General features: G+C 52.5%; 1 protein-coding gene across 50 annotated transcripts in view; it reads right to left on the bottom strand.

The window, feature by feature from the left end:
* Positions 1-14,216, bottom strand: part of CELF4 (CUGBP Elav-like family member 4) — a 296,970-nt gene that overhangs the window by 214,891 nt on the left and 67,863 nt on the right. For 49 of the 50 annotated variants that reach the window (XR_005212184.1, XM_037805843.1, XM_037805821.1 and 46 more), the window contains exon 2: positions 4,386-4,468. Coding sequence is in view for 48 of the 50 variants with exons in the window: in XM_037805843.1 (XP_037661771.1) it covers positions 4,386-4,468 (83 nt within the window). In the remaining 2 variants the exon portion in view is untranslated. Of the gene's footprint in view, positions 1-4,385; positions 4,469-4,572; positions 4,635-14,216 lie in introns of those variants that run through there. The other variant, XM_037805861.1, reaches the window with a different exon arrangement.

Below are 14,216 nucleotides of genomic sequence, written 5' to 3'. Positions count from 1 at the left end.
GGTTGCCAGAGTGAGGACACAAAAGCCAATCCTTAACTAGTGAATTGGGACTTTAATGTTTACCAAGCAGATACAGCCCCCCGCCCCCCAGCTCCCTCTTCTGTCCTCTCCCTCCCCTGCTTGCTCTTCTCGATGCTTCCAGGCCTCCTGCTAACCAGACCCAGCCTCCCTCTCAATGGCCTGAGCTGCTCCCCTGTGGTTCTCGATTTCCAGCTTTGGAAACAGATGGGTTCTTTCTAGAAGACAATTCCCCGCAAAGCCCCAAAGGCAGGAGGCTCTGGGACTAAGCAAAGGGGTCCTTTTTAAAGAAGTAGAACTCTTGCAAAGGCCTCTGGTGCCCGCTGAGGCCCTGGGTGGACTTCAACTTGGGCCTATTCTTCCCAGTGTGACCCGCTTTGTGGGGCATCTGGGGGCCGTTTCTCTGGCCAGTGCCCTCTTCTGACACGCCCATCTTACTCCCAACTTCCCGTTCCCACCTGGCCCATATTCCGAAGGAAACTTTCACCAACCCCTGCCCTCCATGGTCATCTCGGCCCCCTCTAAACACTGGAGGCAACTGGTGGTGCTGGAGAGGAGAGGTGGGTCTCCTGGACTTTGGCAGCTGACCTGGTGCAGGGCCTGGCTCAGCCATTTATAACTGTGAGACCTTGGGCAAACTGTGTAATCTCTCTAAACCTCAGTCCCAGTCTCCTCATCTTTGGAGGATAATAATGTCTCCCTCATAGGACGGCTGTGAAGACACAATGAGGTAGTGGAGGGAAAGTGCTTGGTGTCATGCCTCTCATCTATTAAGTGCATAATAAATATTAGCTGTCGTTACTGAATAGTCGTCCACACTGCCCATTTTATAATAGCACGTGTTGTCTTGTATTTTTTAAAATTGCATTTTCACATGTGTGGAGCTTCTGTCTCCAACCAGATTGGCAACTCTAAGAGGGGAAGGGGTTTGCCTTCCCTCTGTGTCTGTACAGTGCCCAGCACACACTCAGGAAAAAGTTGCTGATGGGTGGAGAAACTGCCCTGTGCTGAACTGTACCCTACAAGTGGTGGAATCAACCCTGGGAATAAAAGAGGGTGAACTGGAGTGGGTCATGGGCCAGGAGAGGCAGTGAGATCAAGTGTGGGAGAGAGACAGTTTAGAAAAAGCGGAATCATCAGCTGAGATGCTGCTAGAAGATGTTGCTCAAAAGGACCCTGACAAGGATTCATGGTTTAGTAAACTCATTCTACTGAAACAGTTCTAAGCTCAGAAATAATGATCCAAGGGTGATGGTTGCCCAGGGATGGCTCCATCCACCCTCCGGGGCTTTCATTAGGCTAGTTCCCAGGATCCTGACATCTGATTCGTAAGAACAGCCGCTGAGGTTCTGGTTTCTGAGCTTCGCCCCATCCCAAGAGAACTGCCAGCCCTCCTTTTCAGTTCCCAAATGAAGGCAGGCACGAAGAGCCTCTACTTCTGTCTTGGTGGTTTTGTGGGTGGTGGAGGTGGTGTGTGCATGTGTGTAGGACCACAGTGGGGCTATTTTCCTGGCTGGCAGCAGGATGCCAGCTCTGTAACTTGCTGAGAAACAGAACAGGCTGCCTGTACCGTCTTCTTCCCATGTTCTCTCCTCAGTCAGAAAGTGGAGGGCTGATTTTAATGGATTGATTTTAATGGATTTTGAAGTCTGGAAAAGTGCCTAAATTGCTGAGGTTACCAGTTTTCCAGATTCTTTTTTCAATTTCATTCCCCTTAGTCAGATGTACAGTGTGCTGACTGGGGCACCTAGTGTTGTCACCCCAGACAGAAGAGGTCTCCCTGCTGGCCCCCAACCAAATAGGCAGCCATGGGCACAGGGGCCCCTATTATTTGATTGGGTGAGAACATTTTGCTTGGTCCTGTCTCTATATTTGCTAGCAGCAGCCTTTCTCTGATCCCAAAGGTGAGAACCACCCAACAATAACACCAGTTCTACTCTCTGGCATCAAAATGGCTCCACTTGAAAGCATAATTTTATTTGGTCATTTTGTTTTTCATTTGTCTCCATGTGAGTCTGTGCAGGGATGATGTGCTCTCAGAACTGCAAGCTGCAGTTCTGTCTCTTCCCCATTCCTCACCCTGTGGCTGTGTCTGCCCTGAGAACGGTGTGATGACGTCTTTGAAGCCGTGTGTCTACTCGGGAAGACTTTGAAGAAAGCGTGATGTTCCAGGCACTGCAAAGGAACCCTAGGCTCGGTTTCAGCCCCATTGTTGGCCTCTGTCCTCAGCCCTCTCATCTCCCAACACACATCCATGCTTCTTTTTGCCCTTTCTCCCTAACTTGCCCAAACCGTCTTTGTGATTTCAGAAAAATGCCACTGGATCTCCCAGTATGAAGGATTAGCACAGATTATGGGGAACAGTGTTAATTATCGGTGGAAGAGGGGCTGGTGCGTCGCTCCAATGTGCTCCTGATTTCCCCTGGGCCTTTCTGCCTGGTAATAAGCCTTCTTTAATCTGGCAGGCCCCTTAGTGAAATCAGCACCATGGACAGTGATATTGATTGCTTCTGAGAAACCATCACAGCTGCTCAACCAAATTACCTTTGATATGTGACCTTTAATGTAATTACTGCAACATCAAAGTATTTCTATAAATTATTAAAGAACTAATACACTCCATCATTTAGCTATTCTATTATATGTAAAATAAACAACCACAAGTTAATGTTAGATCCTGAACAAGCCACACTTGCTGCCGAAATTCTCCCAGTTCCTGGCCTCTCCTTAAAATTCCTGAGCCTTCCCCTCCCACCTTCTCTCTTTCTGTTTCCCCATCTGATTCTCGGCTTTTAGCCATCATGAAACTCCCCAGCAATCTCTCTCAGGCTGATGAAGGGCCTCCCATAACAATGTGGTATTTTCTATTCCATTTGGGTGGCTCTAAAATATCTATCACAATCTCCCCCCAAAACAAAGTACCATAAACACTTTATTAATCAGCACAAACCTCTCTCAGAAGCCTTTGATTATCTTACAATATGGCTTTATGCTTCACACATAACATGGGGCGATGTGAGGCATATTTCTGCCATCTTACAGAGGGCACCCAGAAAGTAATTGCTATAATATATGTGCATGTAGCCGCACCACTGAAAAACCAACTGGGGAATGGCCACCTGCCAGAACTGGGGCTCCGCACAAAATCTGCGCGGGCCATGATTTCCATACATTTGCATCCGCGGGTATGTTATTAAGATGACTCAGCCCCGTGCTTTGCAATCACAAATACCAAAATACAACGCAAAGACTGGCCTAATGGAAAGCAGGCTCCTTGTTATTTAGCACCCCCCACTCCTAGACATGTAAAGAAGGACCTTTGGTGCAAAGGAACGCTGGCCCCTAAGCCTTGGTTGCATTTTCTCTGTGTCTACCTGGTTAATCTTTCCAGCTGCACGGAGAAATGGAAAAGTGTGTTTACATACCGTTTGCCTGGGAAGAATGTAAACCTGCATATGTGAGCATGGGTGAGTGCTTTCACACGGTGTCCATTGTATAAGGGTAAACACGGTATATTTATCAATTGTTTAAATTATGCACACAAACACTCACGACTTTCCGAGTATCTTTAGACACTCAGCGAGCCGTATATCGCACCGCCACCCCCATCTCTCTGAACCCACAGGAGAGACCACGCGGACCCTTGACCCGAGCAACACTTCTTATTTTATGGTGATGAACTAGTCTCGATAATAGCCATGGCTGATATCACACCCAGTTAGGGGGGCCATAAATAATTCGCTTCTCCCCCTCGCAGTAGCTATAAACCAGGGCCGAGGAGCGATAGTTCATCAAAGACGAGGACTGGCTCCTTAAATAAACCGCGGTGATCTCACTCGCCGCGCCGAGCTCTGGCTGGAAGGCGCCCCCCTCCCACGGGGCCCCACCCTCTGGCGCAGCCGGTGCGGGACCTCAGCGGGTGCCCGGGCGACCCAGTCACGCGTGGCCCAGGAGTGGGGGGGGCGGCGGAGGCGGCTCCGGGCTCGCGGGGCCCCGGCCATCAGCCCGCGCCCCTCACTCGGGGCTGCCAGCGTGGGGCAGGGCGCGCAGGAGGGACCCGATCCGCAGCGCCCGGGAGGGGCGGTGGGGGAGCAGCGCCCGTGCTTTGTGGGCCACTGTCAAGTTCGCCACGGCCTGCGATTCCGTCGGGCCGTGGACGGGCGAGGGCAGGGGCCGCTGGGCGCGTTCTGAGCGCGGCGCCCACGCGCTCTCGCACCCAGCCCGGCACCTCGCTCGAGATCCCGAGCGAAGGCGCGCGGCGGGCGCCGGGGCCCGCCATCTCTCCGCCGGCGTAGTCGCAGCCCGGCCGCCCGAAGTCGCCCCCTGTCGGCGCGTCAGTCGCTCGCGCCTCGGCGGGCGCCACTTACCCCGGGCAGGGTCTTCTGCTCGTGCAGCGCGCTCTGGGCCTTCAGCGCTGACTCACGCTCGCAGTAGGTGAGGAAAGCGCAGCCTGAGGAGGGAAACAAGCGCCGAGAAGGGTCAGTGGGGGCGCCCCCTGGCCCGCCGACGCGCCCTCTCTCCCGCCCCCTCCCTGCTCTCGGCCCTTCTCCCCACCTCTCTTTCTCTTCTGTGCACTCTCCTTGTCGCCTTCCTGCCGCCGGTTTTCCTGTCTGTCTGCCTCTCGTCCCTCCCGTTGCTTTTCTATTTTGCTCTCTCCGGAGTCTCCCCACCCTGCATCTTCCCCCCACCACACACCCTCTCCCTGCGAGAATCTCCCTGTTCCCGTGCCCTGGTGCTTCAGGCATCCCCGCCCTCTACCTTTCTCCCTCCGTCGGGTGCTGCTGCTGTCTGTTTCAGCGCCAGCTCCTAGGTCTCCCAGAAGGGACAGCTTTGCCTACCCACCTCCCCAGCACCTCTAGTCACACTTGACCATGAACTCTTGTTCTGGCCTCTGAGGAGTGCTGGTGGCTGCTTCACCAAGGATGGAGACACCCTTTCCACCTTCCAAATAAAGGCTCCAGCTGGAAGGGGGACCCCAGGCCCGGCTGTCCTATGAAAATGAATGGGGCTATCCATGTGTCCCCTGTCCCAGCCTCTGTTATCCTGTTTGCAGTGATGGTCCTTACACCCCTCCCAGAGTGTTTCTTGACGTATCCAGCCCACCAAGACATCACTTTGGACCTGGGCCTGATTTTTGCTTTGCCTCTAATTCCCTGGGTGACCCCAGCAAATGATGTCCCCGCCTGGCCTCAGTTTCCTCCAAGTCTAGTTCTCTCGTGCAGTGATTTGGGGACTACCACACCATTACCATCTCGGTAGGGAATCTGGATTTTCCTCATTCAGGGGATGACAGTAAGGCTGGCCCTTCAGGCACAGTGACAAGGCCAAGAGCATGTGTGGTGAGGGCAGAGTCTTCCTGGGGGTTAAACTGCTCAGTGTTGGGCCTCCTTCCTCTGCCTGCAGATGTGGCTGGGTGTGGCTTGGGAAACCTGCAAAGGCCCAGCCATGGAGAAAGTCAAAGAGCCCACCTTGGCCAGGAGCAGGTTTGAGTCCCCTGGGGAACAAGAGAAAGTCCAGAGAAGGCAACCTGCAGCATGACTGTCCTTCCTTTTCTTGCCGCCTTATTTCTCTCCCTTGTTCCTTTATCTTATCTGAGCCTCTCCCCCAATGACTGTGTCCATCACCACCCCCAAATTAATTTAATCTCACAGTCTCTTCACCTGATTTGCCTTTTCTCCCATTTTCACTTCTCCCAACCCCAGCCATAGTTCAAGGGTCTGATTTAGTTCCACCTACTCCATGCAGCCCTCCTTCCCTGGTCTAGCCCATCCTTAGCCGATTCCCATTTTTTACTGCCCACCACTGGCCATTTGTTCATTCTCAGGGTCATTTCTCAAATATTTCCTGAGTGCCTGCTGTGTGCCAGGCTCTGGGACGGGCCCTGAGTGGTGGCCATGGCCCAGCCCCTCCTATCATCTCGCCAGCAGGTAGGTGGTCCAGTCTGCTGCTTACACCAGCCCTGGCCCCCGAGCTCGCCCTGGTCTCTTGTTGCCGAGGCACAGAGTTCTCCTGATGTCCTCTGCAGTCCCTGACTCCTGCACCACCCAGCTTGTGCTGGATGAAAACCCCCTTCTCTTCCAATACAGAAACTGGCTCAGCCTCCCATCCCTTCCTGGCTTCAGAGAGGAGATGGGAAGCAGAGGTGGGCTGGGGGCAGATAGAGATGGAAAGGGAAACAGGGAGAGAAGCCTGGGAGGCAGAGACTGCCACCTCCCTGCCTTCTGCACCCCCCATCCCTGCCCCAGGCTGGGAGGAGCTGAGTGCCAAGGAGCCTCTCTCCCACTCCATCTTACCCTCCCACCCAGACCCCAGATCACCCCTTCTTCTTTCCACTCCTCCCGTCTTCTCCTGGTCACTGGCAGACGGTTATTGATGGAGACACTGGGGACTGAAATGAATAGCGGTCAGAGGCCCCCGTGACGGCGTCCCTCGTGCTGCCGCCTGCCTGTCCCGGAGGCATCTTTCCTCCTGTCCCCTCACTGGCCTTGTCCTTTGCCTGTGCCTGCCACCGGGAGGCGGCCACTGCCTTGGCTGTGCACAGGCAAGCCAGCTCGGGACAAGGTCAGGGCAGGTTTGGAGACGGAGAAGGAAGGGGAGGGGGGAAGGAAATGACCACACTGTGTCCATGGCCCAGGATAACAAGGAAAGAATTCCAGAGAAAAAGAAAGCTACCTTTGTCTAGCGTCCAGGAATTTCTGCTACAGTATTTTTTTTTTTTTTTTGAAAGCACTCACAGTTCTGTTATGAGCCAGACAGAATCTTTCAATGACCCCCAGACCCTGTGTGACCTGCCCCTGCCATCCCCTTCCCCTGCCCTCATCTCCTTCCATTCTTCCCCTTCTCACACACTGGCCCACTCCTGTTCCTCAAAGCCACCAGGGCACAGCCCACCTTCGGAGCCCTGCACTGCTTGTTCCTCTGCCCAGAATACCCCACCCTCTCCACCTGCTTCTCTCGTCACCTCAGAGGTGCCTCTCTTGACATCTGCATTAGCACCCCCCCCCACACACACACACACAGACTCTCTGATCCCTTGTCTTGTTTGGTTTTGGATTTGGCACTTATCACCCCCTAAGGTATTATATGTTCATTCATTGTTTATCAGTCTCCCAATGCTCAGGTGAGGTGGGGGACTTGGTATGCTTCTGTCCCTGCTGGGTCCCCAGTGCTCTGAATAATGGCAGAAGCCCAATAAATACTCAGTGAGAGCCTTGAATGCCTGAACACCTTGGCCAACTTGGGGGGATCATCAGGTGGGGGGAACAGGGCTCCACTGCTCAGAGGCTGCTGGGAGCCTTGGAGGCACACGGGACCTCCATGGTGGCAGTGGGCACAGAGGATGCCTGTGAGGGTTGAGGGGCAGGCTGGGGCTGGGGGCGCTCATCCATTTTCTGAGAGCCCGAGGGGGCACTATTAGGACCTCTCCCCTTAGTCTCTCATCCCTGGAAAAGGTGATGCCCAGCTCCCAATAGGGAGCCATGCCCAGAGGAGCCCCTTACCAGCCACTGTCACTTACCACTTCATCTCTTTGAACCCCAGTCTTATCCCCTCTAAGACAGGGAGAGGAATTCCTATCTCAGAGGCTTGTGGGGAGGCCCACCAGCTAGCGAGCACCAAGAACCTCTGCAGAGTTCACTAATTGCAGAGTGCAGTATAAATGTAAATTCCCTCATGTGAAGCAGAAGCTTAGAGACAGGCAAGACTGTTTTCTCAATCCTCTGCAGCTCTCTGTGAGGGACCAGCTTAGCTGGAGGCCGGCTCTGCTCAAACCCACCCCAGGCCCTCTTCAGATAACCTCATCAGTCAGTCTGATGCCATGTCTGACGTTCTACCATGAGAGGATGGTCCTCTCACTTAAGGTTCTTTTAAATAGGCAAATGCAGATAAGCAGTTATGAACCACTGGCTCTGGGGTGCTAACCAGGGGCCCAGATTTGCTCCCTTGCTGAGGGCAGAGCTCTGGGGGAACGGCAGCTTTGGTGGGGAGGGGGTGGCTGCAGAAGGAGGCTGCTGGGCCTGGAGAGGAGGTTGACATGGTGGCTGACAGCAGCCAGGGGAGAGAGGGTACCCAGGAATTGAGGGGTGGGGGTGGGGGTATGCAAGCTGTGAGGGTGGCTCAGAAGGGAAGATGGGCAGGGTCAGTGTCAGCCCAGCAGCCACAAGTCCACCAAGCTCCCTCTGCTACGTCACGCTGAGGTGACCCTAGAGACATTCCTGGTGAGGCCCCCCTTGCCCAGCCTGGGACTCCAGGGCCTTCTGAGGATATGTCTGTGCATGTGTGTGTGCAAGTGGGAGTCAGTAAGTACTTCCATGCGTTTACTTGTGCATACCTGTGTGCTTTGGGACAAGGCTACATCTTTGTGCTTGCCTGTGGTCGTGTGTGTGTGTTGGTGGGTTTGCCTGGGTGTGTATGGGAATTCTAAGTCATCTACAGGGGCAGACACAGAGGTGAAAGCCCACAAAAATAACAGAAAAGCACACATGCAGCAGTGACGCCTCGGCACACAGTCAAGAGGATGATGAGTTGAAACGGCCACACCTGGGCTTGGTTGCCTTTAAGATTAGCATGATCAGTGGTACCTGACATGGCAGCTACACGGACATGGAGTAATAATTATAACAATAGTAACGAACAGCTCTGTGCCAGGCACCATTCTAAGAGCTCAGCATATGTGGGCTCCTTCAGTTTTCACAACAGCCCTGAGAGGTGGGTATGGCCATTAGCCCAATTTCACAAATAAAGCAACTAAGCACAGATAAGTTAAGCAACTTGCCCAGAGTTGCAGGCTAGTAAGTGGCAGAGGATTTGCACTTAGGCTGCCTGGTCCACGTTCCCCTTTCACCACTGCTCCACCCTGACGGCTGGGGTGGAGATGGACTCTGGAGATTGGGTTCTTTATTTTAAGAAGTACACGCCTGTTGATCTGAATGTGAAAGATAGAGTTATTCCTCCCAGCCCAGGAATAAGCAAGAAGCCTGTAACGGACCCACTTTCTAACCCACTGGGCTGTGCAGGGCCAGCATGCAGACACAACTCAGAGGATGCTGGGATGGCCCATAGCTCCCAGCGGGGAGCCCTCCTTCCTTCTGTGTGCTGACAGGGCCAGCTCTGGGGTGCAGAGTCCCTGTGGCCCCTGATTCACAAGGAGTCCACCCCCAGAGATGGCTTCTCCAGGAGCATCTCATCCTCACCTCTGGAAATGCAGACACTTGGAAATGTGAAGATTTCTCAAGTAGTCTCCAGAGAGAGAGGAGGTTGTAGAAGCAGAAATGGGAACCAGTGTGAGAGGAATGGGTTCCCCACTCTGGGCAGGAACGCCAAAATGCCTCTCTGCTACCCTGCCATCGGAGCTGACCTTTCACCCCCAGGGAGTCACCCTTGAGGAAGGCCTAACCCCAGAGCAAATGAGTAAACACCAATCCAATGGAGCAGCAATGCTGGAAATCCCATCAGTGAGGCGATTAACCTGTAGGACTTTCCTTGCTGGAGGTTAGAACCCAGAATGTCTGAAGGAGACATTTTGGAGATTGGCCACTGTCTTGGGATGATAGGCACATGTAGGGTGGGGGCCTGGGCCTCTGCGGGGTCAGTGTGGGGGCTGAAACAGGACTAAGGAGGAGGCTGTGAGGGTGAGCCACCATGGTCTGCTTGATGTGTCTGAGGGTGGCCTGGCTCTGAAGAATGAAACAGTTTGTGTGTGTGGTGTGTGGTGTGTGTGGTACGTAGTGTGTATGGGTGTGTTGTGTAGTGTGTGTGTGGTGTGTGGTGTGTATGGTGTGTATGTGTGGTATGTGGTGTGTGTGTGTGGTATGGTGTGTGTGTGGTGTGTAGTGTGTGTTTGTGGTGTGTGGTATGTAGTGTGTGTATGGGTGTGGTATGTGGTGTGTATAGGGTGTTTGGTGTGGTGTGTGTGTGTGGTGTGTAGTATGTGTGTGTGTGTGATGTGTGGTGTGTATGGGGTGTGTGTGTGGTGTGTATGTGTGGTGTGTGTGGTATGTGTGTGGTATGTATGGGGTGTGTGGTATGGTGAGTGTTTGGTGTGTAGTGTGGGTGTGGTGCGTGGTGTGTGGTGTGTATGGGGTGTGTGTTTGGTGTGTGTGGTGTGAGTGTGTGGTGTATAGTGTGTGTGTGGTATGTGGTGTGTATGGGGTGTATGTGTGGTAGGTGGTGTGTGTGGTACGTGGTATGTGTGGTGTTTAGTGTGTGTGGGTGTGGTGTGTGGTGTGTAGTCTGTGTGTGTGTGGTGTGGTGTGTGGTGTGTAGTATGTGTGTGGGTGTAGTGTGTGTGTGGTATGTGGTGTGTGTGTGGATGTGTGTGGGTGTGGTGTGTGGTATGTGTGGTGGTGTGGTGTGTGGTTGTGTGTCTGGAGTGTGTGTGTGTGGTGTGGTGTGTGTGGTGTGTAGTGTGTATGGTATGTGGTGTGTGTGTGTGGTGTGTGGTATGAGTGTGGTGTGAGGTGTGTGTGTGGTGTGTATGGTATGTGGTATGTGTGTGTGGTGTGTCTGTATGTGTGAGACAGAGCATAAGGTGTGCATGCATGTGTTTCCTCTAAGTGGATCACGGGAAGCACATGAGGACAGGGACTGTGCCATCGTCATCTTCTTTCAGCCCCCATAATGTCCTGAATACTGCAGCTGCTGAGTACATGTTTGATCACTGATGACTCGCGGAACGGGAATGTGGAGCTGTTCATCCAGCATCTTGGACTTCTGTTCAGTACGGGGCTCCGAGGCAGACAGGAGCGGCCCCTGCAGCTTTCTCCCTTTGGGAACTCACAGTCCAGTTGGGAAATGAGTTTCTCTCCGGGACCAGCTGTATAACAACCCAAGGCAGCGTGGGAGAGAAGGCTAGAATGGTGTTCTGAAGCCTTGAGGAGGACTGAGACGGGAGCGTTCTTTGCAGGGATGGGGCTGGTGGCATGGAAATCTCTCCTTACCTTCAGACTCTGCAATGCCTTTCTAAGTCCCGACCCCACGAGCATACTCATAATTGTGTTCAAGGGGGAAAGAACAACCACTGTGGTTGTTTTGAATAGCAAAGAACTGAAAACCACTTAAATCTTCCCCAGTGCAGAAATGGTTTTTTTTTTTTTAAACTGTGGAATACTCTACAATAGTTAAAAAGGAAGAATGGTCCTAAATGTACCAACAAGAAAAAATGCATTGTCATATGGGAAAGCAAATTGTGAAATCATGTCCATCATGTATACACTTTGCAACATACCCAAGTAATTCTATATATAAAATCTGTACCTGTATTTACATGTATAGAAAAGGTCTGGAAGGAATTAAACTGAAAACAGGAGGCCTTGGTGGTGGTGTGTCTCAAATAACTCACTTTTTTCAATGGATACATTTAGAATTAGAATATATTTGCATATCACTTGCATAATTAACTACAAGGAAAGGAATCTCTGCTAAAAGAGGAGAATGGACTGAAAAGGAGGATGTTGAAATTGGGGTGAGCCAGACTGGTTGCAGGACCCACAGTCTATTTTGAGGAAACAAATATCATTTGTGGGCATCAGCTACCCAGTCAATTCTTCATGAGGACAATTGTCATTGGTGTCTCTGCTCTCCACCCTCCTCCAAAGCTTGCTCTGAGCTGGGTGGTGCCAGCCTGGGAGTTCAGTCCTCTCCTGATCCCAGACACATCAAATGAAACAGGTTCTCTCTGTCCAACAAGCTGTAAATGGCCTTCACTTTTGATTCTGCGGCCTGAGTTCCAGGGTTGATGTTGGGGGGTGGAATGGAGCAGACACAGTGGTTGTTCTTTCCTCCTTGAACACAATTATGAGTATGCTCATGGGGTCGGGACTTAGAAAGGCATTGCAGAGTCTGAAGGTAAGGAAAGATTTCCATTGCCACCAGCCCCATCCCTGTGAAGAACGCTCCCTTCTCAGTCCTCCTCATGGAACTCCCCTCCCCTAAAGCCCTACTCGTGCTGTGGGATCTGGGGTGAGAAGCTACAGAAGTGACTTGAAATCTCTGGATGGGGTGTTGAGCATGCCTGAGCCCCTGCTTTTCGTGTCCTAGCCAGTCCAGCTCCCCTTCATCACCTGAGTCCCCCATGCTTCAAAGGCCAGCACCCTTTATCCCACCACCCCCCAGATCATGGAATTGAGCAGAAGAGAACTGCAGCCTTTTGGAACAGGAACAGACTCAGAGAATCATCTGAGGTGGGTGCAGGGCGGGGAGGTGGCACGACTTGAGGGGAGTCACAGCACTGTGCTGCCATCTGCAGCTGGGCCCCCCACAGTGCTCTCCACACCACCGGAGATGGGCCCCACGCCCAGCCCCTCTGCACATGCCACCTGCCTCCCCTCTAGCGCTTCCAAGTCTGCTTTGGCCTGAACTCTCATGTCCTTATACTGCCATTTAACCTTTTCCTACTTACAGAGCCATTCCGATTTACTTATCCCTTCTGTTTATCAGTTTCATGTCTTGTACCTCTGAATAGGCTGTCAGCTCCTTGTGGGTGAAGATGGTGTCTACATCTATGGCTAAAAGGAGGGCTGGGCTCCTAGCTCAGGTGTCTGTGGGCTGGGAAGCCAACAGAACCTATGAGGGTGGGACAGGGAGGTGCAGGGTTGGGGCTCTGAAGGGAGGGTGGGGGGGGGCAGAGAAGGAAGGAAGGGTCAAGGTGTGGCCAGGTGTGCCAGTTTGAAACAAGGATCACCTTTCTTCCAGTTCACAACAACACAGTCATCATTTCTGTTCAAGACCTCGTCAGAAGTATCTTTAGAGTTCATATTTCCACAGTCTCTTCAAAGCAGTTTAGGCCTTTTCTATCAAGCTCCTCCCAATTCTTCCAGAATCTTCCCCTTATCCATTTGAAAAGCTCTTCCAACATGTTTGGTATTTGCAAACTCAGCAGCAAAAGCACCCCACTTCTCTGGTACCAAAATCTGTTCTAGTTTGCTAATGCTGCGGAATGCAAAACACCAGAGACAGATTGGCTTTTATAAAAAGGGGGTTTATTTGGCTATACAGTTACAGTCTTAAGGCCATAAAGTGTCCAAGGTAACACATCAGTAATTGGGTACCTTCACTGGAGGATGGCCAATGGCATCCGGAAAACCTCTGTTAGCTGGGAAGGCACATGGCTAGTGTCTGCTCCAAAGTTCTGGTTTCAAAATGGCTTTCTCCCAAGACGTTCCTCTCTAGCAAGCTTGCTCCTCCTCAAAACATCACTCACAGCTGCACTGAGTTCCTTCTCTTTGAGTCAGCTCATTTATATGGCTCCACTGATTAAGGCCCACCCTGAATGGGCGGGGCCACGCCGCCATGGGAATATCTCATCAGAGTCATCACCCACAGCTGGGTGGGGCACATTCCAAGCAAATCTAATCAGCACCAAAACGTCTGCCCCACAAGACTACATCAAAGATAATGGCATTTGGGGGACACAATACATTCAAACTGGCATACCAGGAGAGTTAGAGCAGAGCTCGCAGGGAGCAGCAGGCTGAGTGGGCAGTGGGAGGGTGTTGATGGGGATGGCAGACACCTTTCTTCAGCAGGGGAAGCCTGTGGATGACAGTGCAGGTGCAAGGGGCACTGCTGGTTCCTGAAAAGGTACATGGATACCCTTGCCCACATGGGGGAGAAGCACAGCACGGCAGAATTAATTGCACGGAGATGACAGTGATTTATAAAGCCCCCATGTGCAGGGATAAAAGGCCCCTGTCATTGTGAAGTAAAGGAAGTACAATTTCCTGCCCAGCTCGGAACAGGGCTGAAGCCTGGGGTGTAATCATGGTGGAAGGGAAGGTTCCCAGGGCGCTCCCTCCTCCCATCCCAGCCAGGCCTTGGCTTCCCTCTAATTGAATTACAGAATTAGCTAGAGGACGGTGGCCTGAGAATAGGAAGATCTGGACTTTAATAAAACATCACATCCTTCAGGCCCTGAACTCGCTGGCCTTGAGGAAGTGGGGAAAGTTGGGGTGGGGGACGGGAAGGGAGCAGGACATGGACAAGTCAGGCCTCTGGGCAGAGGACGGGATTCTCTGTTCAGGGCCGTCTTCTTAGGGGGTCCAGGAAGTTCCCTCAGCCTCAAATCTCCACTCCTTGCCCTGACCTGGGGTCTGAAATCCCACCACCAGAGTGGCCTTCCTCAGTGACTCTCCCCCCAGGCTGCACGTGAGAATCACCTGGGGAATTTAAAAAACAGCTGTGGACTCTGCTGCAGAGAAACT

Source organism: Choloepus didactylus, chromosome 16 (assembly GCF_015220235.1).
Source record: "Choloepus didactylus isolate mChoDid1 chromosome 16, mChoDid1.pri, whole genome shotgun sequence".
Classification (NCBI taxonomy): Eukaryota; Metazoa; Chordata; class Mammalia; order Pilosa; family Megalonychidae; genus Choloepus; species Choloepus didactylus.
This window is presented reverse-complemented; position numbering and strand designations above follow the sequence as displayed.